General features: G+C 40.6%; 4 protein-coding genes across 7 annotated transcripts in view; 2 read left to right on the forward strand and 2 right to left on the reverse strand.

Annotated features, from left to right (window-relative positions):
- trim67 (tripartite motif containing 67) overlaps nucleotides 1-10,514 on the forward strand; it is a 16,095-nt gene extending 5,581 nt beyond the window's left edge. The window contains exons 3-12 of one of the 4 annotated variants that reach the window (XM_077552425.1): nucleotides 887-1,009; nucleotides 2,089-2,199; nucleotides 2,780-2,933; nucleotides 3,768-3,851; nucleotides 5,357-5,520; nucleotides 6,688-6,835; nucleotides 7,413-7,537; nucleotides 7,684-7,862; nucleotides 7,959-8,121; nucleotides 8,781-10,514. In XM_077552425.1, the coding sequence (XP_077408551.1) occupies nucleotides 887-1,009; nucleotides 2,089-2,199; nucleotides 2,780-2,933; nucleotides 3,768-3,851; nucleotides 5,357-5,520; nucleotides 6,688-6,835; nucleotides 7,413-7,537; nucleotides 7,684-7,862; nucleotides 7,959-8,121; nucleotides 8,781-8,828 (1,299 nt within the window). In that variant the 3' untranslated portion in view covers nucleotides 8,829-10,514. The remainder of the gene's footprint in view (nucleotides 1-886; nucleotides 1,010-2,088; nucleotides 2,200-2,779; nucleotides 2,934-3,767; nucleotides 3,852-5,356; nucleotides 5,521-6,687; nucleotides 6,836-7,412; nucleotides 7,538-7,683; nucleotides 7,863-7,958; nucleotides 8,122-8,780) is intronic. The other 3 variants (XM_077552426.1, XM_077552427.1, XM_077552428.1) reach the window with 3 other exon arrangements.
- sprtn (SprT-like N-terminal domain) overlaps nucleotides 1-11,783 on the reverse strand; it is a 26,455-nt gene extending 14,672 nt beyond the window's left edge. Inside the window, exon 1 of the mRNA XM_077552438.1 lies at nucleotides 11,762-11,783. The gene's annotated coding sequence lies outside the window, so the exon portion shown is untranslated. The remainder of the gene's footprint in view (nucleotides 1-11,761) is intronic.
- fsaf1 (40S small subunit processome assembly factor 1) lies at nucleotides 11,625-13,868 on the reverse strand. Its single transcript, XM_077552457.1, has 9 exons — nucleotides 13,628-13,868; nucleotides 12,909-13,049; nucleotides 12,733-12,830; nucleotides 12,568-12,627; nucleotides 12,411-12,506; nucleotides 12,257-12,343; nucleotides 12,163-12,188; nucleotides 11,921-12,060; nucleotides 11,625-11,829 (listed from the first exon to the last, which is right to left on the reverse strand). The coding sequence occupies exons 1-8, from the start codon at nucleotides 13,704-13,706 to the stop codon at nucleotides 11,922-11,924; spliced, it is 726 nt and encodes a 241-aa protein (XP_077408583.1). The 5' UTR covers nucleotides 13,707-13,868; the 3' UTR covers nucleotides 11,625-11,829; nucleotide 11,921.
- Nucleotides 13,801-21,086, forward strand: gnpat (glyceronephosphate O-acyltransferase). The gene is made up of 17 exons (XM_077552431.1): nucleotides 13,801-14,018; nucleotides 14,531-14,722; nucleotides 14,814-14,990; nucleotides 15,597-15,726; nucleotides 15,809-15,936; nucleotides 16,588-16,663; nucleotides 16,741-16,892; nucleotides 17,159-17,289; nucleotides 17,520-17,746; nucleotides 17,898-17,990; nucleotides 18,463-18,618; nucleotides 18,711-18,790; nucleotides 18,862-19,002; nucleotides 19,707-19,806; nucleotides 19,887-19,971; nucleotides 20,459-20,520; nucleotides 20,588-21,086. Exons 1-17 carry the CDS (start codon nucleotides 13,995-13,997, stop codon nucleotides 20,629-20,631), a joined length of 1,998 nt encoding a protein of 665 aa, XP_077408557.1. The 5' UTR covers nucleotides 13,801-13,994; the 3' UTR covers nucleotides 20,632-21,086.
- The last annotated feature ends 5,078 nt before the right edge of the window (nucleotides 21,087-26,164 follow it).

A 26,164-nucleotide genomic window follows, 5' to 3' on the forward strand; every position in this document is an offset into this window, starting at 1 on the left:
CAGCACAAACTAAAAGATAGATACCGATTTTTTTAAAAAATGTTTTGTTTTGTGTTTAGACTGGGCGTTCGTGTTGGTGTGGCCACTTTAGAGCGCTACGTTGTCCGCTGTGAGTGTGCGCACGTCACACATAGAAAGACGGAAGAGTGATGAGGCGGGAAAAAAAACAACAAAAAAAACAGTTTACGTACATCCTGAAAATGCATCTCGCCATCTAATAATCAACTTGAGTGACAGCTTTAGAGCGGCTCGTTGTTGGCCCTGAGTGCACACGCATCACAAACTAAAAAGATGGAAGCACAAGGCGTCAGGATTTAATTTATTTTATTTTATTTTGACTGGACAGCCAGGTTGTAGACTGGGCGTTTGTGTTAGTGTGGCCACTTTAGAGCGCTACGTTGTCTGCTGTGAGTGTGCGCACGTCGCACATAGAAAGACGGAAGAGTGATGAGGCGGGAATTTTATTTTATTTATTTTTAAGTTCCTGAAAATGCATCCTGCCTTTTGATAATCCACTTGTGTGGCAGCTTTAGAGCGCCTTGTTGTTGACCTCGAGTGCACAAGCCCAGAGGGAGGAACAATCAGGAGAATATGGGACAATAAAGACCCTCACACAGGAGCTGCTGTCGGCCACAGCTCTTGTCCACACACTCAACGACGTCAACCCAACAAGCCCCGCCTCTTAAAGGCACACATCTAAAACGCAGACACTATAATATAGTCACATTAACTTAATATTTGCTGATTTTTAAGCACATTTGTTTTGGTTGTTGAATTCCTGAAAGTCCCTCAGCGTCTGGGTTGAGAATAAAGCTAAAAAAAAAAAGACTTTTTGCCCAAGCGTCACTTTGAATCAGGCCGTGTTCACGTTGGTTGCGCATGACAGGAGAACGGCGTGGAGTTCGAGGCCTGCCTGGTGGCGCAGTGCGACTCGCTGATCGAGGCGCTGACCCGACAGAAAGCCAAACTCCTGACGAAAGTCACCAAGGAGAAGGAATACAAGCTGAAGGTAAAAAAACGCATCAGTCATTTTATTTTATTTTTTTTTAAATCTGACGCAGCTAAAACCCACAGATTTTGCAGACAATTACAAATTATAAAAAATAAGTACTACGCAATGCAACTGTTTAGTGCAATTACTACAAAATGTTATCAAACTATGTAAAATATATTTGGAAGAAAAAAAAAAGTAATACAAAAATAAATATATAAACACAGAGGTGGGCATTTCATCAATGTTGACGGCCATTTTGTTGACAATTGACGGGAACCTTTTGAAAATTGATGAACTTGACGGAAGGGGGTTCTCATCCGGCAATGTAATCGTCAATCCGAACACGGTATAACATTATTTATTTATTTTTTTTGCCCTGCAATTTGGCGCCCGCTCCAGTAAGATGGCGCCCGCCTAGTTTGCCCATGCCCACTAACGTGTCTCCACCACGTCGCCAGTAAACTTGCATCTGCGTTTGAGCGTTACGTAACCACAACCCTTTCAGGCTGTAAAATCTATTCTCCCGGGATTATCTTTGTCTTTTTTTCTTCTTTTTTTTTTTTTTACCCCCCAACACACACACACACACGCTCAAGTCACTTACTGTAACTCAAGTCTTTTATAATCTGCTTTTACAGCTCACAGACAGATGTTTGCCCAATTCATCAAATGTTTTTGATCCCTTAAAAGCAAAAACGTTGCTCTTTCAAAGAACCCTCACGAAAAGTCTCTCCGAAGATTCAGAAATGATTCATGCGATCCGATTTCTAATCCGAGTTCTATTTGCAAACACGCCGCAGATTGCCTCCAAGCTCTTTTCATAATTGTCTCGCCGACAGGTGAATAATCAAGCGTGATCCCATTAGCCGTCAAATTAGCGCGCGCGACTGCAGCTAATTAAAACGACTTCTCATTTACGGACAACGCCGGTTAATGTGGCCATTAAATGACAAGGCCTGGCAAAGGTAGAAGCATTTTGTTTTTAAAGATGAAAAATAATGGAAAATTTGGTCATTGTTTTTTTTAACTTCAAAAACCTTCACAAAGTAATTAGCCACAAACGATGCTAACATTCTCTGACGCCGGGCTATCAGGTGGCGCGCGACCAGATCACCCACTGCACCATGAAGCTGCGGCAGACCACCGGCATGATGGAGTACTGCCTGGAGGTGCTCAAGGAGAACGACCCCAGTGGCTTCCTCCAGGTAAGATCCGAGACCGAATTCAGTATCACGCAAAATCGAATCAAATGTGGCACAAAGCTTTCAAGTACAATTCTTTAAATAAATCATTAAAGGGGAAGTCAACCCTCCCGCCCCCCAAAAATATTGACAATATGTTCTATGCAGTCCCACTAGTCACAATAAATACGGTATTCTGTTTCATATTGTGTTCGTGGAATCCAGCAGGCTTTGTCAATATCACAATGGCGGCCATTTTGCCACTTGCTGTGGAGTGAAAATGACATCACGGTTGCTCAGGTAACAACCAATCACAGCTCAGCTTCAGAAAGCAGGTGAGCTGTGATTGGTCGTTGCCCGAGCCCTCAGACGTCATCTTCAGTCAACAGCAAGTGACAAAATGGCCGCCCCCTAAAAAAGGATAAAAACAGCTGGATTTTGCCCTATAACTCATATTCCAAAAAATGTAATATTAATCACAATGTCATGTTTAGACTGGTGAGGTCACACACAACATATTATTGTCAAGAAATGTGTATTTGAACATCAATATTGAATGAAGACGACCTCATTTTTGCGGCGTTTGTTTCCATTTCCGCCCCAGATCTCCGACGCCCTGATCAAGCGCGTGGTGTCGTCTCAGGACCAGTGGGTGAAGGGCAACCTGGAGGCCAAGGTGGGCCCCGAGTTCCAGCTCACGCTCAACACAGACGCGCTGCTGCAGACCATCCTGCAGCTGGATTTCTGCCAGGGCAAAGGTACACGCACCGCACCCGCCACAAGACCCTTTCAAATATCGCCAAGACTATTTTGAAGACACTGATCATGTTGATGATTTCTCACAATAAATAGGAAGAAACAAGACCTATGGTGACAAATAACAGAGTTGGCAAATCCATGTCCAAAAAGTAAAAGCCCTGACACAGTTTGGCTTTAGCCACTGACGCTAGCTAGCCAGCTAGCTAGCTCCCTAGCCGGCTAGCTAGCTCCCTAGCAGGTAAATGAGCATCATGGGAGCTAGCTAGGGAGCTAGCAGGTAAACGAGCACCATGGGAGCTAGCTCCCATGCTAGCTGGCTAGCTAGCATCAGTGGCTAGAGAGCTAGCTAGCTAGCACCTGGCAGGGTTTTTACTGTATGGACCTGGATTTGCCACTTCTGCAAATAACGAGCACTACATTGTTTTGTATCCTTTCTGACGAACAATAATATTATTCAAAGGGACTAATTGCAGCTATTCCCATAAAACCTTGTTCCAAGCGCTACGGCTGCCAGATCTGCGGATTAAATTTAATGCTGCCTAATTAAGTGTTACATAACGGCGTACTCATAGTGATGAGGCACTGTCAGTGGGTTTACAACGTGCCTGAAAAGACGCCGCCGTTGTTTTAATCACGTTACGGACTAATCACTTTTTTGGACGATTGCCTCGGAAAACATTTCATTTCTTGGTATCACGTCATCAAGTTGTTGTATTATGAATATGTAGCGCGCTTCCGGGACCTTTTTTTTTTTTGTTGTTGTGCTTCCGGGACCTGTTGGCAATCCATGTTGATGTCAAGTGTGTGCGTCATCCCCCAAATGGTATTTCCAGACGTGCAGGACGGTCCCTTATTGAAACAAATGCAGCAGGCAGCAGGCAGTGCTGAAGCCGATAACGACTCGCAAAGTCCAGGAGGTATTATTGTTTTTTTCCACAAGACTTGTCGTCCCTTTCCCTCGTACTTCCTGGTTGGAAACGTGTCCCGCCTTCTCGTCCCTGAACACCCCACCCACGCATGGTTTGTTCTTTTCAAGCGAAAAAAAAGAGGAAAACTTTTCAGGTTGGCGCTTCAAGTCATTGTGACGCACCGAAAAGAACCGACAGTACTGAGATTTATAGCCTCGAGTAGTTGTCTGTTTCTCTTTTGATTACGAATTGGAATGAATGTCACTCACAAACTACAAAAAGACAATGTTAAGCAGGAAACACAACTAACAAGGCTATAAATGCAAATTTTGTATTTAAATATTCATGTGATGAATCTATACGTGCACATTGCTTGTCTTGACTGCTGCCTCACCTCCCCCTTTGTCTTTCAAGAAAAATATTTTTAGAGAATGGTTGTTCTGTTAAGCAAATGTGGGGGGGGGGGGATTTGTATATGAAATGATGATTTTCTTTGACGTTTGAAATGTAAATAATCACATAAGGAAGTTCAATATCAACACCAACACAACTAGTACTTTTGATACAAAAAAAATATTTAAAACAATGACAAATCATCATTAACAAAGATGCTGATGATGATTTACCGACAGCATAGCGCCAACTACTGGCGAGGAAGACTTCCTCAATGTCCGAATTTTTTTTTTTTTTTGCCTTAAAGTGCAAGTCAACCGTAAACATTTCTTGACAATAATGTTATATGTGACCTCACTAGTCTAAACATGAAGTTCTGATTAATATTACATTTGTGGAATAAAAGTTATGAAGCAAAATCCAGCCATTTTTATCCATCTCAGGGGGCGGCCATTTTGCCACTTGCTGTCGACTGAAGATGGCATCACAGTTGCTCAGGGCTCAGGCAACAGCCAATCACAGCTCACCTGTTTTCTGAAGCTGAGCTGTGATTGGTTGTTGCCTGAGCCCTGAGCAACTGTGATGTCATCTTTCGTCGACAGCAAGTGGCAAAATGGCCGCCCCCTGGGATGGATAAAAACGGCTGGATTTAGCTTCTTAACTCATATTCCACTAACGCAATATTAACCAGAATACCACATTTACACTAGTGGGGCTGCATAGAACATATTATTGTCAATACAGTTTTTGGGAGTTGACTTCACAAGTACTTGTTACTTTGAAATCAGGCCGATATTTATCCTATATCACAATATCTGTTCTAGGTTCTCGCCCATCCCTGTGATTCCCACCTCTCTAGTAAATATTCATTTTGTTGAAAATCCATCCAGCGATATCTCTTGATAAAAGGTTTACGTTAATCCTCCACTGATTCCTGATGTTTGCCCTATGAATGAACCTAACTCAATTCCTCAAAGCACTGTTAATAATCCACTTGATCCTCCCCGTTTACACACCGGCTCAACCCGTTTTGTATTTGAATGAACTGTCCCGTTTTTGGCCCCACAGGTCAACGGTCACTCAGTAACGGTGACATACTAACCGATTATGTCTGATCTCAGTGGAGTCGGGACCCCCGGTGCCGCCGGCTCCCCTCCTGCAGCTGGAGAAGTGCTGCAGCGGCAACAACAGCGCCACGCTGGCCTGGAGGGTCGCCGCGGCCCAAGCGGCGCCCATCGAGGGCTACATTCTGGAGCTCGACGACGGCAACGGTGGACAGTACAGGGTTGGTGACAAAAAAAAAAAAAAAAAAGACAAACTTGAGCTGTTCAAGTTTATTTATGTACCGGTAAAAGTAAAAACTTCTATATTTTTTCAATTATCGGTAAGAACTTCTTGTGACAAAAAAAATTGAAATACAAATGTATTATTGTAACATTACTGTTTTGTGAAAAAAAAAAACCATGACTATCTTTATAACAGGCACGTCATAACATTAAGATTTTTTTTTTTTACATAAGATTATGTTTGCATAAGATTAAGATTGATCTTTCGTGACATTAAGATTTTTTGGTAAGATTAAGATTTTTTTTGTAATATGATTTTTCTTTTGGAAAATGAATATATATATATTTTTTATAGGTTTAAAAAAAAATTCTGTAACATTAAGATTTTTTGGTAAGATTAAGATTTTTTTTGTAATATGATTTTTCTTTTGGAAAATGAATATATATATATTTTTTATAAGTTTAAGATTTTTTTCCCGTAACATTAAGATTTTTCTTTTGTAAAATTAAGATTTTTTCCCCCCATAAAATTACGATTTTTTAATTAAGATTTTTATGTTTAAGATTAAGATTTTTTGTTGGAGTACGATTTTTCCCATAAAGTTAAGATTTTTTTTTGGGTAAGAATTTTTGTTTAAGATTAGGATTTTTTCCCCGTAACATAAAGATTTGTCTTTTGTAAAATAAAATAAAAATTTCCCTTAAAATTAAGATTTTTTTGGAACATTAAGATTTTTTTTGGTAAGGTTAAGATTTTTTTAATTAAAATTTTTAGGTTTGAGATTACGATTTTTCCCCGTAAAATTAAGATTTTTTCCTGTAAAGTTAAGATATTTTTGGTAAGAATTTTTTTTAAGATTAGGAAATTTTTTTTTGTAAAATTAAGATTTTTCTTGTGTAAAATTACGATTTTTTTGTAAGATTAATATTTTTTTCATAAAATTAATATTTCTTGGTAAGATTAATATTTTTCCGTAACATTAAGACGTTTTGATCAGATTAAGATTTTTTTTTGTGTGTGGTAAGATTAATATTTTTTTCTCAAAGAATCCAACTATTCTTGTAACATTAAGACCATGTTCTAAAAAAAACAACAACTCCTACCTTGTGAAAATATGACTTAATTGTGTTTAATTAATTGTGACCTTAAGCGTTTGTTTACGCAGGAGGTGTACGTGGGCAAGGAGACGGTGTGCACGGTGGACGGCCTCCACTTCAACAGTTTGTACAACACCAGAGTGAAAGCCTACAATGCCGTCGGCGTGGGGCCCTACAGCAAGACCGTGGTGCTCAAGACTTCTGATGGTACGAAATGTGAGCCAACCGCCTCACACTGCACTTCTCCCAACACAATCCTAAGGAGAAAATTGGACTCAAACTTGACCATTTTTCACTCCCAAAACTGAAAACTTACACTTTTGTCATTGCGTTTAATGGGTTATGTTTGACATATGTTGAAGCAAAAATCATTTTCTAATCTAACTAATTGCAGCCCATTCCTTTTTTTTGTACTAAATCCGACTCACATAGACACAATAAGCTGGGCCGCTAAGCCAAGGCGCCTCCTAATTATCTTTCTTTCGAGGGATGAACTGTTATCAGTCCCAAAACAGTCTTTGTGGCCATTATGTGTGCGTTTGAACGACATAAGCTTCCACGTCGGCGCCGCATGATAACTGCATGCTGGGACTCATTGAAGGCCGCCGAGCCCTCGCACACCAAATGTGCCTGTGACGTTACCGCCCGCAGTCCCAAATGTTCCGCCAGACAGCTTTGATGACTCACGCCAAGCGCGCCAGACTCTTGATTTCACTGGCATGCTGTCCCCTTGCTCCCTGCACTCGAAAGTAACGTTCGCTGATGCTAAATCACGACTGCTTCCCTCCCACAGTGGCTCGCTTCGCCTTTGACCCCACCTCGGCTCACCGGGACATCGTCCTGACCAACGAGAATCAGACCGTGTCGTGCAACAGCTACGATGACCGGGTGGTGCTCGGGACCGCCGCCTTCTCCAAGGTGACGTTTGAACCTCCCCCAAGGATTTCATTACTGGTGTTCGAGAGGAAGCCAGGGACAAAGCTTTAACCGATTCAGTTCTTTGATTCTTGGGCCTTGGAAGAGGTCCACATTAGAGATATTCAAATAATCCCCTTCAATCTTAGGGTATCCACTACTGGGAGGTCTGTATCGATCGCTATGACAACCATCCGGACCCGGCGTTTGGCATCGCCCGCATCAACACAGTGAAGGACATGATGCTGGGCAAGGACGACAAGGCCTGGGCCATGTACGTGGACAACAACCGCTCCTGGTTCATGCACAACAACTCGCACACAAACAGGTATGCACGGAACCCATCCGTGAGAACTACGAACAAACGGCAAGACTGGAAAGAGACACTCGATCAATTCACGCGTCGCTATTTTCGCATGTGCAGGGCTGAGGGCGGCATCGCCAAGGGCTCGGCGGTGGGCGTCCTCCTGGATCTGACCAAGCACACGCTGACTTTCTTCATCAACAAGGAACAACACGGACCGACCGCCTTTGAGAGCCTGGATGGCGTCTTCATGCCTGCCGTCAGCCTCAACAGAAACGTCCAGGTCGGCCACTCTTTGAAAAATGTTTCGGAATATCCAGACATGTCTATCGCCAGTCGGCCCACGGAAAAGTCTCAGGAAACCCGCGCGGCAAGAGTCTTTAGAGACATTTTCGTTGGTTCTAGACATTCTTGTCTTGGAGATGTTTTTTTATGATGTTTACCTAATTTAAACAAATTTTCGTTTAAAAACAAAAATGGTTGACAAGACAGACACGCCCACGACAAAATTTTGCAGTAATAATAATGCATATATTTGTGGAGACTGGGGTCAAGTTGTATTTTACAATTTTAAAAATGTGCAGAATTCCACAAGTTACTTCATGTTAAAAAATTAGATAAGAAAAGAAAATGCACTGAACTGTCACCAATGTCTTACAAATGCAATTATGCCATCTAGTGGCAAAAAACAGTTCAGTTCATCTTTTTAATTTTACTTCAATTTGATTAATTATTATGAAATGACTGTATCAATGACTAAAATATGCAGCCATGTTTCTATTAGATTAACATTCTTTCCCACTTTTGAAGTCAAGCATTAATTACAATTAAAAATTTTTAGTCACCCGACACCCCTATTATAGACGTCAAAAATCCATTTTAACTGTCCGGTATGACTCGTTGTGGTATCGAAGTTCTGATTGACTTCCCCATCTCCCTCAGGTGACCCTCGTGACGGGCCTGGAGGTGCCAAGGGACCTCAAACAGTAGACGCCGCCAATGAGGGCCTCCCCGTACAAGCCAACAATGTCAACGTGGTCCGTTATGTCAAATTGATTATTGTAGATTTAACTTCGAGTCTGTGCAGCTAGCTTGACGCTAAAAGGTCCTCGTACTCGTCGCAAGGCGGCGCGCACAATTAGGCAGACCCTGCAGGCCTACGTTTTGTCATTTCGCATCAAGATCCAACACGGGTGCCTTGAGCAGGCAAAAAAAAAAAAAAAAGACGAGGAAGACATTTTAAGGTGACGGCGGAGAAGGATTTTGTCAGAGTTCAAACAGCGAACTCAGGTTGCGACGACCGTAAAATATTCACGAGTTCAACTGCAGCTGCAGAAAAATGTCATCAGTTCTGTTTTGTTTTTCTGCACATGATGGCCAATTACGACTTTCGTTTTAAGGTTTAGTGTCTGACTTAAACTGTCTTTTTTTTCTCTCAGTTTACAATCCGAAGTAACAGTTGGACATTTTGAGGGATCGAAAGTTAGCTTAATTTCATATATGGACTTGAAACAACTGCTTTGATTTTATTGATGCAGTCAGAATTTCTTTGGAGTTTTAACCCCCCCCCCCAAAAAAATGATATCAAATAACGACGAATTATAGCACAGAATGTGATGTTTACGTTCAACTACTCGCTAAAAAGTCTCCTCGTCATCCCTGATGAGATGGAACAAGGCCGAGCGTCTTTCTCCTTCAAACGGCATCGCTGATGTGGCTGCAGCGGGGGGGGGGGGGGTGACGCAGGCTTATTTGAAAATCTCAAGACAAAAGTGAATATTTTATACGCAACGTTGGGAATCAAGTTTTTTTTTTTTTTTTTTTTTTGGTCACCTCATGTTAATTTTATAACGCGCACACTGCAGTGTTTGCCTTGAATCGACGAAAAGTGGCTCCAGCCGCTGCAAAAAAGATCACTGTGACACTGAGCCACTTTCTAGAAACCTGCCGCAAGTTTTCTTCTCATTCAGTTGCGATCATGAGAGCGTGTGAATTCCATTTCGTATCACTGCAGTGCAGATATGATTGAGGTGTTATCAAGCGTCATCTCGTCCGTTTTGGGGAGAGTGTAAATACCGACGAATATGCTAATAAGCCAACTTACGAGACACGGTGAGCATCGGGCAAGTTTACAAAAGTACTCTGCTGTATCTCAAGATGCGTTGTAAATGGCCTCCTGCATTATTTACTGCCAACTGCTGTGAAAGCTCGCCCCCAACTGCCTGGAGGAGGAATTACATCGAGCCGGGCTTGTTCAAATGGACGCTGATCAAAAAAAGCCATGACGTTTTCACTTGACTGTAAATATTGATAATCTATTATATTGGTTGCTTATTTTTCTTCAATGACATACATATATATCCTTTGCTTTATTCTATTCGTTGCTGTGAGAGGCAAAAAAAAAGATTTAATAATGCAAAATATGCCATGTAGATGTTATTTTGAGGGTTAACTCAACTTAACTATTAGTTTTGTGACTCCTGTCATCTTAACTCGACCCACAACAAGCCAAGCATCTTTGAATACTGTCTATGATATGGACAAAAGTATTGAGACATGCCTAAATCCATAGCTCTCAATTCTTCCACTTGGCGGTAACATTTCTCACTCAGACTCTAAACCGGGCCATCTTGTCAGGTCTAACATCATTGACCTTTAACCCACAGACCCAAACCCCCCAAAAAATCTGAAGTCTTCCCAGCAGAGTGGAACAAACCACGCCCCTTCCGGAAAGTGTCCCAATACTTTTGTCCACAGCGTGTACTCGCGACCACCTTCGTCAAAGGGCTTAACAGAGGGTCCAAAATTTTGAAACCACCGCCCGGAGTCCGTAATCTGACAACTTCTAACGGTTGCTCAGTGTTGGTGGCTGCCGTGCGTGTCGAGTCATTGTGTGGCAGCGTGTCCTTTACCTCACATTCGCCCGCCCAAGAATGTCTTAAACTTTACATACATATTTATTTCTTTATTTAAAAAAGGTACGGTGCTGTATGTGGGGTGAATTTTGGGGAGGAGTGCATGTCCCGATATTTAAGATTATTTAACGAGAAAGTATGTTTTTTTTTGTTTGTTTTTTTAAATGATGTCGCTCTCCTCGTGTTCGTTGCTGCTGTTTCTATTTCAAAAGTGTAAATACGCGAATCTCAATTAGCATTTACTTCCTGTTCATCCTTTGGACTTAACCCCCTCATTTAAGCCCCGCCTCTTCTCTCGCCAAGCGGTGAATGTTTTGTACGATTGATTACATGGTTTGTATATGAGCATATGAAAAGACAAATACACACGCAAACAATGTTTTCTTTTTGGTCGTTTATATTTCAAAAGGAGAAATAAATTACCTGTGATGAAATAAAGACAAAAGAAGAGTCCAGTGTGGTGCATTGACGTCCAAAAGGTGGAGGCTGGAAATATACAGTAGCTGCAAAGCTCCAGTATAGTGTCGTGTATGTTGTCTTTTTTTTGCTTGCTACATTTGTGTCCTCCATTTGCAGTAAAGATGCCTGCTTGTCCAGTTTCCTCAATGTTCACAATCCGGAGTTCACTTTGTCCAAACAAATAAAAGTCAAAGTGGGACGTGGGTGGGTTCAATTTTTATCATCATCAGCTCAGTGGCCGATAAAATCTTTATTGACTTTATGACCCTTACGCCTTCAAGTTGTGTTCTCGAGTATCGTAGTGAGCGCAGAGCCATCCCTATCGTTCATCATCTTGATACGCCACGTCACAAAAATGTCACCTCGGCCAGAGTTAATCGCGTGAGATTTACTGACGTCGCACATGACGAAGTTCGCGTTTTGCAGATTTTTTTATTTATTTTTTTTAAAACCCAGAAATGTCAATAAATGGACTTTTGTGGTTTCACTTGAAGTGAATCCATTGTTGATGTTTCCCCATTTGTGGTTTCGTGTCAAAAGCGATCTCACCTGGATTTAGGTAAAAGACGCTGCCTAAATTCTGACGCCACCTTCGTCTTCTGAGTCTGAATCCTTTCCTGTATAAAACAAACAAACAAAAAAAAAAACACCAACAATTGCCACACAAGTTTCTCCGGACAAGCGGGCTGGCATCGGCGTGCTCCTCACCTCATTTGCGTTGCGTCTTGCTGCTCTTGATGCTCTTGATATCCTTGGGGCTGAGGATCAGTATGCCGTCCTTGAAGCGGCCCACCTGACCCGTGGGCGCCGAGGACGAGCCAGACGTCGCCGGCTTCTTGCTGTCCCTGCTGTTGACGCACACAGAACTTTAAGGTTTAAGCTAGAAAAAAAAATCACTTAATTATGACATGTAGGATCCAACTTAATATTTTTAATTGACATTCACACACCTTTGACTCTTCTTTTTCTTCAGCTCCTACAAAAACAAAACACACATAAGGAATGAACTGAATTTTTGACTTCTGCACCACTTGAAGGTCTTACCAGCTGCACTTCCTCCTTCGCATTCTGCTTCTTCTCTTTGATTTGCTGCTGCAGCACCTTGTAGTTCAAATAGCTCTTCTTGGCAGGCTATGAGCGAGACACAACACAGCAAATCACACGCACGTACATGAATGCAACGCTGACGTCTTCGTACCCGCGCGCCCAACATGATGGCTCGCTCCTCCTCAAACACTCGCTGCTGCTTCTTTTGGTAGCCCGTGATGCCAAAGCGATGCACCTCCAGGCGAGCCTAATGCACACATGATGACAATATAAAGAAAAACCAAATTTTTAGGCACAAAATCACTCACCTTCTCTAAACTGAGACCCTGTTGTGGAGGACTCTGCTTCTTCTCTGAAGTCTCCAGCGGCTAGAGATGAAAAGAAGAAAAAACATTAAGGAAACCAAGCGGAGCAGCCATTGCAAAGTGTACTTATGATTGTGTCCAGTGAGGAAAAACAAATAAAGAACTTACAATTGTTTCATCTACTGCAGCCATCTGTTTGGTCTTCTTTTGTCTCTTGGTAGGGTCCTGGAAGTGCACCACCTCTACTGGCCTCACCAGCTTGACAGCTGAATAAAATAAAAATAAACTGTATAAAATGTATGCATGTACATGTGGGTCCTAGTGGATTGCTCCGTGTTTTGTACCTTGATTGTGGACAGTCACCTCTGAGGACTCTTGTCCTCCATCTTGGTCTTCATCGAAACTGCAGACATCAGCGGGCTCTTCGGGAACGGCTTCTTCCTTGCATCTTTTTTTCGTTTTCTTTTTTTTCACAGCTCCACTGCCTGCGTGTAAACAAAAACAGTTTAGCTGGTTTATTTTTACACTATTTTATGGATCACCATTTGTGAACTTATCAAATATTCAATTTTTTTTAAAAATAGAACATAACAAATATGACTACCTTTCACCTATTAATTTGTTTAATTATAGTACAAATGATACCTAAACAGGGGTAACTTTATTCTTCGCCTAAATAACTGAGATAATTGTTTTATTATGTAAGTGGTTAGTTGTAAGCAATTTAGAGAGTGCAAATTATTATACTGTCAATATTAAACACGATTTTAAAACGTTTGTATTAAACACAAATAATTAAAATGACATCCGTTACATTCTCTTATTTGATACGTTTAGCAGCTAACAGTTAGCCTTTAACAAGGACAGCCATTCATTTTGAGTTAATTAAAAACAGCAAAGGACTACGAGCAATATGTTCTAAATGTTTGTATTGACTTAGCCTATATATGAATTTTTTTTTTAACATTGGCGACAAACTGTTAGCGAGAGAAATAACAAAAAAAATTATGGAGCCGGCGAGTTAACAAGTTAGCTCAGAAGCTAGCTACCTAGCCGCACTTACCAAAATCGTATAACGTATCCAAAACATGTTCGAGAAAAGCGCAATCCTCGTCAACTTTCCCATTCACGTCGGGCTTCATTTCTATTTTAGCCAACCAACCAATGAGTCTACGTTTAAATTCATATGACTGTCGACTCGTCGTAGACGACAAACACAAACGAAACACGCGTGGTTACCACGTAGTGCGGTTTGGCTCGCCTCGCCTTCCGTAGTTGTGTGTCAAAATGCCGGAAGTGGCAGCTAACGCCCATGTGAAGTTTCTCAGGAAGCTAATATCACTTTTGTGTTTTATCAACTGAGCGGCTTATAAAAAAACAACATAATAAAAGCCTCGCTGGATGCGGCGTGGCTGCTCGCGTGAGGAAGGATGGCAGCCAAAGCGGTTTACTCGGTATGTTAATGTCATCGATTAGCTGGGAGGCTAAACGAACCCGAGCCAGTTTGTGTGTGTGGCATTTGACATTTGATTTGCGTCTCCATTTAGCAGCCCACAGAATGACGATCTGTACTTGTCATATTCTTATAATACAAATATACCAAAGACAAACATGCTCTTTTGTGTTAATGCCACAACAAGTCGCATTAACGCAAATATATTGTTGTCTTAATACTGTTTTATTTGCTCGTCATCGCACATATTTGAGTTAATGTGTTGTGCATTTTGTAACGTCTACTACGTTTCTATTCTGTTACAATTACATTTGCCAATTTCTCTTTTTTTGAAATGAAAGAATATTCAGTTTTACGTGCAAATCACACACACACACACACACACACACACACACACACACACACACACACACACACACACACACATATATATATTCTTCATTTCCCGAGGCATTCAATGTTCTTTATTTGGGCAAACAATGTGTCAAATAACGCTCACGGCACATTTCTCAGCATCGAGATCCGATGCTGAAAAAGCGAGATGACTTCGAAGACATCCTTGAGGAACGCCGGAACTCCAGTGACCTCCGATATGCCGTGAAGTGCTACACGCCCGTCCTCTATAAAGACTTGACGCCGTGCACGCCGGACACGCTCAAGAACACCACGCTGCACTCGGCTCCCGTTCACTACGTCATCCGCCAGGTAATTGAAATCATTGATTTTTTTTTTTTTAAAGACACACTTCCTTAATCCCTCCCTAATCAATAGTGTTCGTTTTCACCCCCCCCCAAAGGTTGCTGAAGAGACCGGCAAAGCGCTGGATGACGTCCAGGCGGAGGCGTCGGCCATTTTGGACGAGATGGCTCACCGCCTGCGGCTCAGCACGGTTCGCTTCTTCGCCTTCGCCCTCAGCAAGGTGTTCAAGACCTTGTTCCGGAGTGTCTGCGTTAACGAGGAAGGCATCCAGAGGGTGAGACCGATTTAATATACATATTTCAATTAAATGGCTTATTAATCGGTTAGCGGAATTTTATTCTGCCAAATATCGGAATCAGCTTAACTCATTCACCGCCATTGACGGCTATAAACGGCAAAAATTCATTTGAACTATTTATTAGTTTCAATTTTTTCTCTCCACTTTTTCTAACAAGAGTATGGAAACCTAGATTTTTTATTGTACATTCAGAACAGATATAAAATGTGTGATTAATCGTGAGTTAACTAGTGAAGTCATGTGATTAATTACAACTTAAAAAAAAATAATCGCCTGAAGCCCCTAATTTTTACAATTTTTAAAAAAATAAGGGACGTCAGATGATTAAAATTTGACTCACGATTAATCACTAATTTTATATCTGTTCTAAATGTACAATACATTTTTTTCCTAGGTTTTCATAAAAAATTAAATGAAAAAAATGTTAAATTAAGAGAAATAGTTCCCATGAATTTTTGACGTCTATAGTCGTCAATGGCAGTGAATGAGCTAAAAAAGTCCATATGGTCGGGGCCCTAGATGTAAGTTAATAAAGCTAATGCTAATAAAGCTAACAAATCTAGCTACCCGCTTTGTGTTTAGCTCCAGCAGGCCATCCAGGAGCACCCGGTGGTTCTCCTCCCAAGCCACCGCAGCTACATGGACTTCCTCCTCATGTCTTACATCCTGTACACGTACGACCTCGCCCTGCCCGTCATCGCCGCCGGCATGGGTACGTACGTACGTCGCCACTGGGTATGCGAGGCCTCGTCAACGTCTTGCAAGCTTACCTCGGTGCTGTTTGCCACTTCCAGACTTCATGGGGATGAAATTTGTGGGCGAGATGTTGCGAATGTCCGGCGCTTTCTTTATCCGGCGCTCGTTCGGCGGCGACAAACTGTACTGGGCCGTCTTTTCCGAGTATGTCAAGACTATTGTCAAGGTGAGGAATAACTATCATGACAAAAAAAGTCTGGATGTGATTGTCAATTTTTTCCTACTTTGTGAATTTGTAATAATAAAAGAAGGCTTAAAAGATTGGAACTGTTTGGAAAGTTAACAACTCGAATTCAAATTGAAGTAGATAAACTGTCTTACATATTCATTCATGGTTTATTTTAGTGTCAGCCTAACCAATAAAACCAAAATATTTATGCATAAATATGTACTGCATATGTATTAATCTGATGTTTTTCGTTTTAATTAAGGTTATTAGAGTTAACAAAAATGAACTATGTATAACATTTAGATAACATTTCACTTGCAAAATAAAAAAATAAACTAAATAAAAAAATAAACTAAAAATAAATACCATTATAGTGAAAATATCCATTGTTTTCATCTTTGTCAATTAATATACATTTCGATTTTAGGGTTCATTTTAAATTATTATTATTACTATTATTATTATTTATTTATTTATTTTGGTATTGCTGAACATCTGAATTACTGTGTACTTAAGTGACCTTTAAAAAAATTTTTTTTTTAAATCTTGCACTCAAATACTCCATATATTAAAATAAAACTAATAAATAAATAAATCACATATTAAATCGCCATCGCAGTCTTGAGGAAAGAAAATTGTGTTTTTCAGAATGGCTACGCCCCCGTCGAGTTTTTCCTGGAGGGCACGCGAAGTCGGACGGCAAAATCTTTAACGCCGAAGTTGGGTAAGAAGACGAAAAGGCGCCGAAGAACGAGTCATATTCACCCAACGTTTTCAAACGTATGCGGCATTCTCGCCAAGGTCTGCTGAACATCGTGATGGAGCCTTTCCTCAAGGGCGAGGTGTTCGACGTGTGCCTGGTGCCGGTCAGCATCAGTTACGAGAGGATCCTGGAGGAGGCGCTCTACGCCCGGGAACTTGTCGGCGTTCCCAAGCCCAAAGAGTCCACGTCGGTGAGTCGCGACTGAAATAATGCCAAGTGAATTCTGAAGATTAGTTTGGAAATATCACTCAAAGTTCAAAAACTACTCACCCTTTGTTGACAGATGAGGGAACAGGAAGTTGTTTGCAGGGCATTATTGCCACCTAGTGGCAATTTGTAGACATTGCGGGATACATTTTCCTTATTTGGCTGAAAACAAACAAACTGAAATCTGTATTTTTTTTCGCTCCATTATATCAGTTGGTGAGTTGTATGTCATTCTCTCTTTTACGCCAGGGTCTCTTTAAGGCTAGGAAGATCCTGCGTGAGGACTACGGCAGCATCCACGTTTACTTTGGTCAGCCCGTGTCGGTCAGGAGTTTAGCCCAGGGTCACGTGGACCGCTGCCAATTTAATCTGACGGCCAGGTAACAAACCAGGAACCCACCCGGTTTGATCTTCCTCGTTATTGTCAACAATATCTGTAGATGCCACAAATTGGCGGCAAAGCACTACTTTTTTTCCCCACAAAGGCCTGTCAAAATGAAGGAGTTTGCTTGATGGCGCCAAAGCAATACTTTTATATCTATCTATCGTGACTTTTGAGGATTCAGAAGCAGGTCTTCTCTAAAAAAAAAAAAAAACTTTTTTTTTTTAGACACATCCCGGCGAGGCCCAGTGAGGAGATCGCACGCTTTGTGAACGGCGCCGCCTACAGGCTGGTGAGGGCGCAGGAGGAGAACTCTGTGCTGAAGCCGTGGGTCCTCCTGGCCACTCTGCTGCTGCAGAAGCGGGAGGCGGCGCCGACGCTGGCCGAGCTGACCGAACAAGCCGTGTGGCTGCGCGACCTTGCCCGGCAGTACGGAGCTTTCCTCCACTGGCCCGGTACAGTGTGCTGCTTTGTTGTCATGGCGACAGTGAGCCCATTCATATGCACGCCAGCCTTTTTTTTTTTTGTGTTTTATTCATAATAAGTCTTTCAAATACAGAAAAAGGCAAGACTTGATTTGACTTTTGTTTAAATGTTCCTCTTCAGAGCACGTGCGGCCATCTGAGGTCGTGGCCTCCAGCCTCGCCCTGCACGGAGGCCTGGTGAGGGTCTCTGAGGGCAGAGTTCACCTAGAACAAGGTTTGTTTATTATTAATTAATTTTTCAACTCATTCACTCACAGCCATTTTCACTCAAGCAATCCCCTTCACTCCTGACTGTTTTACTGGATTTTGACAGATTTTGCAAGGTCCAAAGAATATTGTGTTCTATTGCTGAACCTACCAAAAGAAAGATTAGAGTCTCTTCTTTCATCAGGAAAAAAAAGTATATTTCTATCAGTTTCCGTTTTGCAGAAATTAGCATTAGACTATAGCTAAGTTTCATCATCATCCTGGTCGATGTCTTCTACTCTGCTGCCACCTGCTGGCCGTTTCTGTAATAACTACCATTTCTTCAACCGTTCTTTCTCTTCTGCATCAAAGCCTTCTGTGTGCTCTAGCATGAAAAAAAATATACATTTTTGGGACACTTAAAACTTTTAAAACATATGGATACGTTTTTGGGAGCAAATTAGTTCAATGTTGTCTAAATATTTGTGCTAAAACACCAGGAGGAGCCGACGCGGCCTCCTCGCCAGAGGCGGCGCTCCTGAGCCGGGCAGTGCTGGCGCTCTCTTGCGCCTCCTACAGGAACCAGGTGCTACACGTCTTCCTGCGACCGGCGCTGCTCGCCTCGGCGGTCCGCGTTGCTTATTCCGCACGGAAACGTGAGTCGCAATCGCCACACAAACGCTCTAATATGTAAATGACATTTTCCTGATCTGCTAACCATAAAAAAAAAAAATGTTTCACTCCCCAGAGGAGGTTTTTGACCGCTTCAGATTCTTGAGGGACGTCTTCTTTAACGAGTTCATCCTGTGTCCCGGAGCCACCGTGCAGGTGAGCACCACCGAAGAAGACGACGTTTTCAATTTTTTAGTTGAATTATGAACGCGTTTTTGTGGTTGTAGGATTTTGAGGAGGCGTGTTACCTGTTAGAGAAGACGGGAGCGCTGCAGGTCGCCCAGCACGATGTCGTGGTGACTAAACGGGGGCAGAAGACTCTGGACTTCCTCACTGGCGTACTGGAGCCTTTCCTGCAAGGATACCTGGTGAGACCGTGATTGTTGACGACCTCCACCAAGGAGCTTGAGACCGGGCGGGGACTGCGAGATGAAATATGTTTGCGATATGATGATGGCAGCATTTTCGCAACGATTTAAACAATAATAATAATAATAATAATAATAATAATAATTACAAATTACATTGAAAATTCTGTTAACATTTTTTTTTAATTAAAGTAAAATTTAATAAAACATTTAATTGAAAATGTAATTACAAATAAATGAGATTTGAGATAAAAACAAAACAATAAAAATAACATTAGGTTATATTAAAATTTCACATGCATGTTTTCTGTTCCATTGAATTACAAATACAAATTCCAAAAAATGAACTGAAAGAATTACATTAAAAAACTATATATATATATATATATATATATATAAATATAAAATGTAAATATTTATCAAATTAAAAATTTAAAAATTCAATTAAACTCCACATGCGGTGTTACTTTTCAGTTGAGTTAAACACAAATTAATAATTTAAGTAAAAATTAGAAATTAAATGTTAAAATGACAAAACTTCAAAATGTAATTTACATAAAATTTAATGACATTTTGACTAAATTAAATTACAATAAAATCAAATTAAATGCAGTTTGCTGTTCCATAGCTGATTTTAATATTTATTTATTTTTATTTATTTAAATACATTTATGCATAAAAACTCCAATAATTTGTGCGTGCAGGTGGTTTGTCGTTTCCTTCTGGAGGCAGCCGGCGAAGCGCTGACGCAAAAGTCGTTCATCTCTGCCGTCCGCCAGTTTATCATCAAACATCTCCTGGCAGGTCGGTTGGTTTGTTTTGCATACATGTAAGCAGACACGTGACGTGTTTGTACTGTAACGGCGCCGCGTGTCGTGACGCAGGGAGGCTGACGCACTTGGAGGTGTTGTCGTCCGACGTGCACAAGAACGCTTTGGCTGCTCTGCTCAGACTGGACGCCGTGCGGAGGTGCGCTTGATTTTGCAACAGACACGAGCTTAATTAAACACATCTAACAACACAATTGGATTTCTCAATAAAAAAAAAAATTAAAAAAAGAACAATCATACATAATCATAATTTTTAAATGAATGTCAGTTTTGATTTTTTTTTTGTAAAACACAATTTTTTTTTAAACGTTTGTTTTCACACCACTGTTCCAAAATAGTGTGGCTGCTTTTCACTTTTTGAAGGCGAGCTCTCTTCTAAATTACAAACGCTGCCCTCTGCTGGTCAAAGTGATACATTGCATCTTATTACATCTGCTGTATATGTCAGCCAATCACCAGGGGGCGCTGCATAGTTAAGATAGATGTGATAGTCATCCAAGTTAGTGCATGGTAAATTATAAGTTTGTGTGAAAATTTGATTAAAAAATAATAATAATCACACCAGTTTTGATATTCTTCACCCAAAAAATGACTATTACTAAATAGCTTGTGTGTTGTTTGGTCAGAGCGCAGCAGGACACACTGACGGTCGACAAAGTGAAACTCAGCTCTGTGGAAGACATTTTGGGTAAGAAGAAGACTGTTAGCATTCAAAAAAAAGGTCAAAAGAAGTTAACCCCTCACCTTTTGCGCAGGAGGGAAGCTCCCGCCTCGGAGCGTTGCCACGGCTCGCCTCTAAACGCTGTGAATCTTCACCAAAGGACGTTTTGGACTCAAGGGTTGCCAACCAAACGACTTGAACTTGAATTCATGAAATGTGGGATACACTCACGTTTTTGTGTTTTTTGTGTTAACTAACATCTTTCCTTCAGGTGAAATATTTGTGCTTTGTTGCTCAAAGAGGTGCACTGAGAAGACAGTGGAGTCATGTTTACACTAGTGTTTATATTCAACAATGACGCTTGTCAGTGCACTTCTGCTTTTGCCAAGAAGATTCAAGAGCTTTTTGTCGTCAACTGAAGGCCAACCTGTGAAATGTGTGAATTTTACCTCAACAACAAAAACAAAAACTTCTGCTCGTCTCTTTGCAGTAATATTGTTTTTTTTTTTTTAAATTCTGCTTTTTGTACTTTCACTAATGTGTGTCGTGTTCTTCAGAGAATATAATAATTAAAGTCTTTACACAAATAGTAATTGTGAGTTGATCTGTGTTGAATCTCTCTCTCTCTCTCTCTCTCCCTCCCTACAATGTAATGAAATCAATACAAAATATTCACTGGATTGTTCTATGGGACAAAATGTAATTGACCACTAGGGGGCAGGCTTGCTTCAATTGCTCCTCTCAGGCACACAGAAAATCCTTGTTTTCTCCACAAAAGAAGTAAAGAAAGTAAAAGTAAGAAGTGTTTTTGTTTTTTTAAGTGTTTTTCTGGAAAAACACAGTCTATAAAATATTTTAAATTATATATTATTATATTAAAAAAAAAGTGCAGAAAACAATTAGGGAAAAACCTTTTTACTAATTTATATATATATAGTTTTTTTAGACACAGTAAAAAAAAACTGAAAGTACAAAAAAAAAACAGACATGTGCGTGCACTCATGGCTAACGAGGCACTCTAAAGTAGCCACACCAGCGCAAAGCCCCGGGCCACATCCTGGCTGTCAAGACTTTTGAAAAGAAAAGAAAAAACACCCCACTTCCTTTTCGAGCTTTCTCTATGTGAAGTGCGCACACTCATGGCTGACAACGAGGCACTCGACAGCGGCCACGCTAGCTCAAAGCCCTGGCCTACGTGTTCCTCTTACGCTTGAGTCCTTCTCAACATGATGTGCACACACTCATGGCTGACGACGGGGCACTCTAATACAGCCATGCTAGCAAAAAACCCGAGACTACTACATGTTTCCCCTTCCCTTCACACACTGAGGGCTGACAATGAGGCACTCTAAAGCAGAAACACCAGCATAAAGCCCTGGTCTGTACGTTGCACATTTTCAGCACTTCTCGTCAATAATGTGTAACATATTTAGCGAGGGTTCAAATCGGGTCACCGGGTACGACGAGGCCACGCACGAACCCCCTCCGATCCAACGTCCCGGAGACACACGTCAGCTCTCCTCGCGATCTCGCCTGTTCCCCCCGGAATTAATCATGCGACATGCAGTCGGGGAAATAAGGTGACATTTCCCCATAATGAGAGCGACGGGCGTAAGGGCGGCGACGGCGACGTGGGCCGGGCCCTCCTCGCACGCGGAGTGACATTTTCCATTACCGAGTCAAAACGAACACGCATGTATGTGTGTGCACTCTGAGTTTTATTTATTTTTTTGTCTTGACCGGCGGATCATCCATCTTGTTATAGCCATATCCCCACGTCCGTGTGTGTGTGTGTGTGTGTGTGTGTGTCGGGAAGGTGAAAAGGAATGATTTATGGACGGGAGTGGTGCTGGAGAGCTCTGCGTACAGCAAGGCCTGTAAATCCTGATAAAAAAAATACTGGATAGAAGCAATTTAATGCCATCAATCTTCACACCTGGAGGCTGTGATATATTGGCAGGCGTGCGTGTGGATACGTGCGTGTGTGTGTGTGTGTGTGTGTGTGTGTAGGAGGCAATCTAAACCCAGCTGCACTAGTACTGTAGTTTAAATTTAATGTTTAGGAAAGCCAACAAAAGTTAAAAGTACAATTGGAATTCCATCATAATGGCAAAATGTCTCATTGAAGCTAATGTTGGAACTGGGAGCCATTTTGACCTATGAAATTAAATTGAGCTATTTGGAATAGAAGGGATGGATGAAAAATAAACCCGCAAAAGGTTTTTAAAAATTCACTCCAAACTTTGAGCGTATGCTTTTTTTGTAAAATAAATATTTGTTTTGTAGAGATTAAAAAAAAAAAAAACTTAAAGTAAAAAATATATATTTAAATACATTTTTCCAAAAAAAAAAAAAAAAAAGAAAGATGTTTTTTTTCCTTAGACAAAACATTTTTTTTTGGAGGGGGGGTGCCATCTTTCAATTACCTCTAAACATTTTTAATATTTGTGTAAAATTGTTATTGGACTTTTCTAAAAAAAAAAAAAAAATTTAAGTTAAAAAAAATCTAGACACGTATTTTTCTTGGAAGTTTTTTTAAATAAAAAACACGTTTTCTGTAAATAAAAAAACCCCATTGAAAAAAGTATTTTTTCCTGGAAAAAGTTGGTGTTTTCAGTGAGATTTTTGGGGTATTTCATTTTAAAATTTTTGAACAATGCATGTATTCTATTTTTTTAATTTAAGAAGAGCATTTTTTTTCTCAGAACTGGCATTTTTGTTAGATTTGTTGTCGTTTTTTTACCCCTGAAAATTTTTTTTTTCTGGAAAAAGTGTTATTTTCAATACAATTTTAATTTTCAAAATTATATGAAAAATAATTGTACAATTGTTTTTTCTCTACAATTTTTAAAGACTTTTTTTCTGAAATAAAAAGCTACATTTTTCCTGACAAATACCATATTTTTTTTAAAGACAAAATTGGACATTTCTTTATTTTTTTTTCTTCCCAAAAATAATCTTGAGAACATTGAGAAATTGTTGCAAGCTACGTAAGGCTGGGAAAAAAAAACGACTGACATGTCGATTTGCAAAGTGAAGATTAAAAAACTATGATGTTTTAACAAAACATTTACATTCCATGACAACTACATTCACTTTCATGTTCAATTGGGTTGAGTTAAAAACAAAAGTTTTTTTTTTAATTTTGCCATTTATCAACACCCATACAACATGTTCGCCACTTATTTGCCCCTCATTTTCTTTTTGCGCCTCTCATTATGCACATGACGAAGAAGCAACGCGAAGTAATCATAACTTGTGCTGATCATCTCATTTACACGAGCGCGCAAACGCACGCACATACCCTGGTGTTGATTTGTTTTTTCCTATTTTAGAACTCAACTTCCTCCACATCTCATTTCCTGACACTCCTGACTGACCACACACACAAGCTCGCGTGGACGACAATTTCCGTTGTCAATTTCCCGCGCGCGCGCACGCACACGCGCGCGCACACACACGCGCGCACACACACGCGCGCACACACACACCGCTGACATTTTGTCATGTCGCGACGTCCCCTTGAAGACGTCAGATGAGAGCGTCAGATTTCCCGTGGAGGATTTAAGGCCGCCGCCGGGGCAGCTGGGAAATTGCATTTGCGGGCCGCTTCTACAAGATCCCGATAAGCGCATTTTTGTTCTAAAGAGCCAATGACGGGGCAAGGTTATCCACTTGAACTCGAACCCTCCAACTGAATCCCTATATGAACACAAACGGTGCACAACACATGTAGACAGACAAATATAACACTCACAGGCATAATCTTCTGCGAACAATGACTAATATTGGCGCAGTTACTGGGTCGCTAACAGTAGTAGTGAAAGTCTTCTTTGACCCCGCCAAAAAGTTTTTGTTATATAAAATACGTGTCTTGGCTCACAAAAGTTTAGAAAGTGTCCTCTTTTCACGCATACACATTCGCTTCTATTTATGCTGGTAATTACAAACGTAAAAAAAAAAAAAAAAAACATAATACTTGCAATTTGTTATCCTATGATATTATTTATTATATTGCAGGTACGCTCATTTACTGCGGAGAAGATACATGAGAAGCAACAGGCCAATTTAATCACTTTTGAAATGAAAATGAATCGGGTACAATTTGGGTTGGAAACTATTTTTTTCTGTGTGTGTGTGTGAGACGTGTGGGCCATTTGTTTGCATTACGCGCGTTATGACAGTGGAGGGGGGCGGGGGGGGGGGGGGGGGGTACGTGCTTCTATTGGATTGTAATTGCGCAGCAGCTGTGGAGCACTACGTCGGCGCCGTTTTCTTTTTGGGTGACAAACATTTCTTTTTTTTTCCCCACTCACTTCTTCTCGTTCCTCATCATCCTCGAAAAAGTTCACGGGAAGTTTAATGAAATGACTTGAAAGTGATCGTATATAAAAAATTAACTCAATGCTTTTTTTTTTTTTCAAAAGATTACGAGTCAGATGTAGTAAAGCATCCGCAGAATATAACCCAACACCAAAAATTGCTTTAATGAAGCCAGATTATTTTTTGAGTTAGGAGTAAAAATTTGTCAGACAAAACAAAACACATACTGTAGCTTTGCCTTAATATAGCCCATTTAGCTTAATGCTAACAAACAATGGAAAACACAATTGAGAGGCTATCGAATCGCATTAGCGTTGCTGTGTTATCACCAATCCTTTAAGCGACAGATATTTGAACACAAACGTGCAGCAACATGTGGACAGACAATACCAAAAATAGTCACAGGGAAATATTCTTTATCCTCTGTAGAGAATCACTCATATTTAGGGCCCAATGAATAATCGGTTGGCCGATTTGTTTTTATATGATTGTTTTTTTTGTTAACACATTAATATTACAGAATTAGACAAAAATAATGACGATCAATGAAATTAAACAAATACATGAATTCAATGTATTACCTGTAATTCGTATCTTTTTGCTGGAAGCATCAAATGACCCAAAAAAAAAGAAGAAGTTATGCGTTATACATTTTTAAAATTAATAATCGGTTATCTCATTTTATTATGACAAATATTGCAATCTGCTTTGCAGCCTTTTAAAAAATCCTTATCGTCGGGCCCTGATAAATATTACTGCAAATTCCTGAGTCAGTTGGTAAAATGCTGCCCCCTGGTGGCTAATGTGTGCACCTCACAAGGAGCAGCACAATCTCTAATAAACTGAAGCAAAAAAAAAAATGTTGCCAATTGAATTCTTTAAATTCCATTCCTTTATGTCATTATTAGTTTTATAGGTTGCAATTTATTCTTGATAAAATCACATTTTGTCAATTTCAGCTACAAGAAGAAATTTCTATGGATGGAATTTGGCTTCTATTTTCTACTTGGCCTTGCGGAATTCTGCTGCGACGCTTTCGACGCGCTTTTATGCTCTCTGCAATGTGTGTGCATTTGATGCTCTTGAGAGCCACAAATGACGACGACCTCCACTAGTGGTGTTAAAAACAGCAAGATTAATACGAAATAAGCACATAAAACGTGTTGACAGCCAGCTGCTTGCTTCCTTGTTGTTTTATGGACGCCATCTTAAAAATATATATATTTTTTAAAAAGTTCCCCCATGAGGACATTTCGCAAACGCTGACGTTCGTCTTCCTTTGGACCGCCGCGTGTGTTTGTTAAATAAAATAAAAAGCATGCTAGCATGAGTCGCCGCCTGCGGCCGT

Source organism: Vanacampus margaritifer, chromosome 19 (assembly GCF_051991255.1).
Source record: "Vanacampus margaritifer isolate UIUO_Vmar chromosome 19, RoL_Vmar_1.0, whole genome shotgun sequence".
In the NCBI taxonomy this organism is placed as follows: Eukaryota; Metazoa; Chordata; class Actinopteri; order Syngnathiformes; family Syngnathidae; genus Vanacampus; species Vanacampus margaritifer.